At 47.0% G+C, this 7,328-nt stretch overlaps 1 protein-coding gene across 1 annotated transcript; it reads left to right on the top strand.

Moving 5' to 3' along the window:
• Positions 1–331: 331 nt before the first annotated feature.
• Positions 332–4,451, top strand: LOC123075447 (F-box/LRR-repeat protein 13-like). The gene is made up of 3 exons (XM_044498048.1): positions 332–1,442; positions 1,555–1,689; positions 1,899–4,451. The coding sequence occupies exons 1-3, from the start codon at positions 390–392 to the stop codon at positions 2,316–2,318; spliced, it is 1,608 nt and encodes a 535-aa protein (XP_044353983.1). The 5' UTR covers positions 332–389; the 3' UTR covers positions 2,319–4,451.
• The last annotated feature ends 2,877 nt before the right edge of the window (positions 4,452–7,328 follow it).

Here is a 7,328-nt window from a genome sequence, read left to right as displayed (position 1 = left end):
CATGGTCAATTGGTGAAAAAGAGGCGGAAAAATCTCCTCTTGCCCCAGAATATTTTTCTATGGTGAGTTGAAAAGTTAGTATTGTGTATTTTCCACTGTAAAAAAATTAGTATTTAGTATTTGGATTTTTTTTGGTCGAGAAGATTGAAATTCTTTTTTTGAGGCAGATTTTTTTGAGTAACTTTTGAGGCAGAATTTTTTGAGTAACTTTTGAGGCAGATTGAAATTCTTTGTTGAGCCGAAGCGTTTAATGGGCCCAGGATTACCTGATTCCAACATTTGGCCCAACATCTAGCCAGCGACATCTCTGCCCTCAGTCACACTGCCACCATTCTTCTCCCCCAAACCGAAACCCTCGCCGTCGCCCTTCCCCCCCTCCTCCGGCGGCCATGGACGAGCAGCAGGTGCTCCTTGGCATCTCCAGGAGCGATATGCTCGCCAGAATAGAGCGTTGCGGCCGGGATCCTGCGATGCTGGACCTCGGCTCAAACATGCTGCTCCACTTCGCGTACGAGTACCTCCCGGACCCGCCCGTCTCCCCCACCGCGCCCCTCTCGCTCGCCGACGCATCGTGGGTACCCGACGGCGTCGATCGCATCAGCCGCCTCCCCGACGTCGTCCTCCGCGACATCATCTCCCGCCTCCCTGCCAAGGACGCCGCGCGCACCACCGCCCTCGCCTCGCGCTGGCGCCCACTCTGGCGCTCGGCGCCCCTTGCTCTTGTCGACAGCCATCTGCTTCCGGACGGCGGCGCCTCTGGGCCGCTCATCATCGGTGCTCCCTCTCCCCGCGCCGTCACCGCCGCGGTGTCCAGCGCCCTCGCGGCGCACCCGGGGCCTTTCCGCTGCGTCCACCTTACCTGCAGCACCATGGACGAGCACCGAGGCGAGATGGCGCGCTGGATCGACACCCTCGTCGCCAAGGGGGTCAAAGATCTCGTCTTTGTCAACCGCCCTTGGCCGATGGACCTGCGCCTCCCCGCCACGCTCTTCAGCTGCGCCTCCCTCACCCGCCTCTATCTCGGCGTCTGGACACTTCCAGGCACCGCCGCCGTGCCGCGCGGCGCCAGCTTCCCCAATCTCCGGGAGCTCGGCCTCTGCATGACTGTCATGGAGGACCGTGCTCTTGCCTTCATGCTCGAAAGAAGCCCCGTCCTGGAGTTCCTCCTCATCATGTGGAGCCAGACCGGAGCGCGCCTCCGACTCGTGAGCCACAGCCTGCGGTGTCTTCAGCTGGGCTATACCCACTTGGAGGACATCGAAGTGGTGGATGCCCCTCGCCTGGAGAGGCTCTTCCTGCGAAATGTATCCTTGCCTGGAACCGGCAAGTTCACCATAAACAGCCCTTCCAGGATCAAGATTGGCGGTGCACCCAACCTGCGTGTGCTGGGATACATTCAGCCAGGACAGACAGAGCTGGGGATTAGCAACACCGTCATCATGGTCGTAGATCCTACTAATTTAATTTGCATGTATAACTGTGCTGTGTCAATTGATATTGCCTATGTATGATCTGACTTAGTTTCTCTGTCCTTGGTGTTGGGATGCATTGCAGGCTGGGAGCAAGGAGAAGATTGTCCCTAGTGTCCAGATTTTGGCCATAGACGTGCAGTTCGGTATCCGCAATGCTGTGAAGAAAGCGCCTGGCTTTCTCAGATGCTTCCCCAACCTGGAGACGCTCCATGTCTATGTATAATCGGTTAACTTAACTAGATACAGTTGTTGCATTGGCAATTTTAGAATACTAGTCACTATGTTTTAAGTACCACAATGTCCCGAAATAAGCGTCTCTGGTTTAGTACAACTTTGCACTGTCAGAACTGTGAAATTAATCATATAACTGTTGGCATGCTCATAGATAAGATACCTGAACTATTATGCTACCATTTTCATCTGCAGTCCCCTCCCATACCTGAAAAGTCCACCGGCAAGGTCAATCTAAAGTTCTGGCAGGAGGATGGTCCCATGAAATGCGTGGTGCAGAGCATGAAGAAGGTGTTCTTCTACGAGTTCCAAGGGTCGAGAAGCGAGGTCGCTTTCCTCAAGTTCATGGCGGAGAGAGGTCGGGTGCTGGAGCTGATGGTGGTCGTGGTGGCCAAGGCATGTTTCTCCTCGGTGGATGATGATGTGAATGTGAAGCTGAAACCTCTGACGGGTGCGAAATGGAGCAGCAAAGCTTGCAAACTACACATCTTCAAGAGCCGACGCACTGATGTCGCGGGTCCACTCTGCAGGCACAATATAGCTTGTGATTTTGGGTGGGCTGACCCTTTTGACCTCAGGTACTACTACAAAGCAGAAAGGATCTCTGTGAGTTAGTTAATAGCACCACGCCGTGCCTCTTGTGCTGCAAGACTGCTAGTTCTTCAGCTAAAAGAACCTGCATTTCTCTTGGCATGCTTTCTGGATCTGGTGTTTGTGCCAAGTCAAGTCTTGTGTGGCTGGATTGCTGGTAGGAGTAATAGATTGAATCGGATAAAACCAACAATTTCTTCAAGTCTGTTCCGTCTTCATCTTGTTTTTTGTTTTACCTTGCAGTCAAACTCTTATATGGTCTTTCTGGTTTGTCCAACTGCAATTTTAGTTTATGCTGTGAAGTTGTTGTAGTTGGCATGAATCAACTTGGTATGCCTTAGCGGTCGGTGGCGCGCATTGTTGCACAGGCTCACTGCGCCGCAGTGAGTTAGGAGTGCCCTTGAGGGCGTTATCGCGCACCGTTTGTTTGGTGGACTGTTAGGTCTTAGCTATGTGTGCATACTGAAAGATGAGTTCAGTTGTGCTAGCAGAGAGGAGGGAGGACGGTGCTGCTTACAAATGTTTTTTTTTGCCTGGCTTAAACTATTATTGCCAATTGTTTGCTGTACTAATAATTGCTTCATGGAAGAATCTAAATGGTTCAGACAGCATGCAAGTTGCTCAAATTCAACACCAGGGGTCTGGACATTGTTCAAGTTGTAACATGCAACACGTGAGACATCTGGACATTGTTCAGTTGGCTGTTGCAAATGTATCTCCAGTAAATTGAAATTTCACTCTGCTTCGGCGTCATTCCCTTTGTAGAATGCTTCTGAATTATATACATCCATCTGAGCTCCAGCAACTCAGTGCTTCTTTCTCCGGAAGCTACAAGTCAGAGAGAGAGGATATGATACCCTTTACCCATCCACAGAATTTAGAGAATTCCACAAACCAGCATCTGAGGGTTGCCGGTAATCACAAATCTTCAAGCCAAGATGAGATCACGTGCTGGCAATTGGAAAGGTCAGAGTGCCCTCACAAGTTTGATTCGTGTGGAGGTCTGAATACAAACACAGTTTCTGCTTAAATTAACTATCTGACCTTAGGTACCCACTCAGCTGCTGGCTCGGCAATGTGATAGTACAACATCACCTATGCCCCTATTCGTCATTTCCGTGGGTAGCCGAATGCTTCCGAGGCCATCATATTATTGTTCCGACTCAAAATCACTTATATTCTGAGAAACATCCACAAGTTTCTGCGGCAGACCGATGGCGGACACAGGTGGTACCTTAGGTTGAGTGCCTGAAGTGGCGGGCGCCGGTGAAGAGGAGGGAAGGCGCCGTACGGCCCTACCTGTTGCAGCAGTCGACGGCGTCCTTGTCCCTCATGCTGCCGCCGGGCTGCACGATCGTGCTGATGCCGTTCTCGCACGCCCGATGACGCTTGGAAGGGGGGGTGCCCGCCCATTTTTTGGTGCCCGGAAACAAGAAGGCGAGAGAAAGAGGGTGAAATGAAACAACAAAGATACATCTATATTTTGACAAATGTAAGGCATGTATTGTGGAACGGAGGAAGCAGTAGAGTTTTTCAAGAGCCATCGTACTGAAGGTGGAGGTGCTGCTTAAAGCAACAAGATAGCTTCTGATTTAGGGTTTTCTGAACCTTTTGACCTCCTCAAGCACCACTATATAGCTGAACGGGTCTATGTAAGTTAGTTAATGTCACCTTGCTTACAGCCTACTTGTTACCTAGCTAGATTTGGTCTTGTCTGACCTGGCAGCATTTCTCTTGGCATGCTCTCTGAATGCGGTGTTGCATGATGAGGTTGTTTCATACTTTTGGGGTATCCCACATATCGAGACAAAACTCACACTTATTTTGCCCGAAATCCACTCCGTGGATTCTCATTATCTTTTCCAGGGGTCAAGGGTCTTCACAGGGTACTACCACCCTTGAAATGCACAAATTCATCCATACACCATATTTCTCACATCCTCAAAAATGGTCAAAATCTTTCTTCATAGAGTAACAACACATAAAAATCCAAATCAGTACCAACGGTGCTAACTTTATTGATTCTTCAATGATTACAATCTCTTGCTTTTCCATTACATGACTCAACTCATCGCCTCAATATAAAGGATGATGTTCTCACTACTACTACTTTACTTCTCACAGACACAACTAATTATCACAAGTCTCCTTCTCCTTAGGACAATCTCTGGCAAAGTGCCTTGCTTCATTACAATGAAAACATATTACTTTTGACAAGTTTCGAGGTTTCCTTGTGATTATATAGCCTCCTTGGGTCCTTGGCTTCCTTTTTGGGCAACTGCTGAGGTAGTGCCCTGACTCCTTGCACCTATAACAGGTGATATGGCTCAGATCCTTCCTGGAATCCAATCTACTTCTCTTTCTGGACTTTTCCGTTCCAATCAGGGCTTCTATTTCCTGTGGGTCATACTCTACTTCCTCTGTCGGGAATTCTACTAGATCCCAATTCATACAATTATGGGAGATGTGTCCTTCTTCTCCACACGAATAGCATGACTTGGTGCAGGGTTTAATTGGTTCTTCTTTCGGTGTGTCCTCCACCTCTTCCTTCATCACAGGTTCTTCTAAAATTTCCATGAGGGCTCCTTTCATTGCTTCTTTCTTCTGATGTACGGTTTGTTGTACCATGGGGTAAATTTGACACTGAGCAAGGTAGTGGGTAGTCCCTTCACGCAAGAAACAAGTAATCTGCCTAGTTGGGCATTCTTCCTCTGGGTGACTTTCTTCACAATGAGGGCATTCCCCCTTGTGTTCTTTATGGGTGTGTCCTATTTCTCCACAGAGCTTGCATGCACAAGGTTTCTTCATATCACTTCCATAAGGCTTCAATTTCTGGGACACAAACCGAGACTTTGGCAAAGTCAACTTAAGTTCTTTCCAAGTGGTTACTCCTTGCCATCCATTGATGGTTTGGTACATCCTCCACCAAGTAGCAGCACCTCTTTCAAAGGACTGAAAGCATGCTGGGTCATATCCTTTCCGACTATAGGGTTATTCTTCATGTGATCCTCCATGTTCTGAATCCATCGGTCCATCTCCAATTGACTCATCGGTCCAGAAAATACAAGCTCATCTCCATTCATCCTCTATTGGGTCCATGGGTTTTGGGGTGGGATAAGAGAGATAGAAAGGGATACACACAATGCAAACAATAGTTTTGAAAAGACAGATTTTTATTGTGGCTGTCGGAAAAACATCAAACAAATGACAGCTCACAATCATCGCATCTAACGTAGGTATATAACAGGGGTTTGGTCTTCTAACGGTCAATAAATCTTCAAAGTCGCCAAACTCTTCAGGTCTTGTTCATGTCTCCGATGGCTTCTTCCGATCGTGATTGTCCTTCTCAACTTCTTTTGCCAGATCATCTCTGTTGACGTGAAGTCTCTCGTGACGTCCTTTATTATTCTGGAGTTACGTTCCAAACTTCTGGGTTTCAACATCCTTGGCATGAGCCATGGTACTACTGTCCTTCAGTTCCTGATGAATCTTTAATGTCTCAAGGTTTTGCTCCTCCAGCTTGGCCACTTCCAGCTTCTGGGTCCTGAGTTCTTCACGAAATGCTCCCTCGTCAAATACGGCTTCCTAAAGTTCCACCCTAAACTTCTTGATGTAATACTCCAGATCCTGCTGATACACCAGCTAAGGTTAAAACTTCATCTTTTGCTGATAGGTGCTCCATTAGCCCTTTTGTCATCCAATCCTTTCGAAGAAATGCATGCTTAACTCCGCACGGTGACAATAACATAAGCGGCAATAACACCATGGATAGCCGTGTTTCTTCCCTTGTCGTTGCCATGAGCTATCATTCCATAATTGTTATCTCCTGCCTTAGGGTTTTCTTGACAAAACTTTGAGTTCTAATGCTCCATGTTCCGGTCTTTCTCCGATACACCTTGATCTCCGGTATTGACAGCTTCCATAGTCTGACAAATCCATAAGGGTAGCCTTCCTAGGTCCTACTAATCTGGAATTCTTCAGAGCCTTCAATTTCTCCTAGTCTTCGGACTCTTCAACCGTTGTAGTTTCCATTATGCAAATGCACGGTAAAATCCACTTCCTTCTGACGTGGTTTTAGTTGTCCGATATCTTGTCCTTCTCAGAGTGGTCTCATCAGCCGAATCTTCGTGGTCAAAAGGGGAAAAGGGGTATAGTCTCACTAAAAGGGAATATTTGAATTAACTCAGAAGAGAAGAGAGGTAAAAGATCCTTTTTGAAAGGAAAGTTGTGGAGAAAAATCTCTCCTATGGGCTTGCCAGTTTCTAGGAGTCACGTCCTACAGTCAACATGTGCTCTGATACCATCTTGTAGCGACCCGACCTCAGACGGTCAAGTCTCTGTGCTTAAGTGTCATCCCTGGATCGGTATGCTGACACACACAGTACTCGAGGATTTATAACATAGGTAAATCACATGTATAAAGTAACGTACATACTATTACCTCAATCCAAATAGCGGAAGTAACAACAAGGTTGTGGATTCCCATCAACACCAACGGCAAAGTTGAGTGTAGAAATCGTAACCCTAACGTATCACTTACTCGTCGTAAGATTTCCTGCAACATGAGACGTTGCAGCCATAAAGGGTCAGTACATTGAATGTACTGGCAAATTCACACCATAGGATAATGATGAATAATAACTATCACTACATGCATATTTGGCTGGTGGAGGCTCTATGGTTATACAGTTTTTGCGAAAAGCCAATTTTTCCCTACTGCAAAGGGAATATATATTTTATTTAACTACAAAGTTTGTTTGAAAAACATTGAGAATGGTACCCCCACCTCAATCCCAATTAAAAGTAATTATCAACCCAACAAATTAATTTAGAGTGATGAGATCAAATCAATAATTCAAGTAGCAGATACTCAAATTGTCCATAACCGGGGACACGGCTAATCATGATTAGTTTATACACTCTGCAGAGGTTTACACACTTTTCCCCACAAGACTCGATCTCCTCCGTTGGATTTCTCGCACTACATGGTATTTGAGAAACGGATGACCCAGACACAGTCTTTCAGAAGCATTA

Source organism: Triticum aestivum, chromosome 3D (genome assembly GCF_018294505.1).
Source record: "Triticum aestivum cultivar Chinese Spring chromosome 3D, IWGSC CS RefSeq v2.1, whole genome shotgun sequence".
NCBI classification, from domain to species: Eukaryota; Viridiplantae; Streptophyta; class Magnoliopsida; order Poales; family Poaceae; genus Triticum; species Triticum aestivum.
This window is presented reverse-complemented; position numbering and strand designations above follow the sequence as displayed.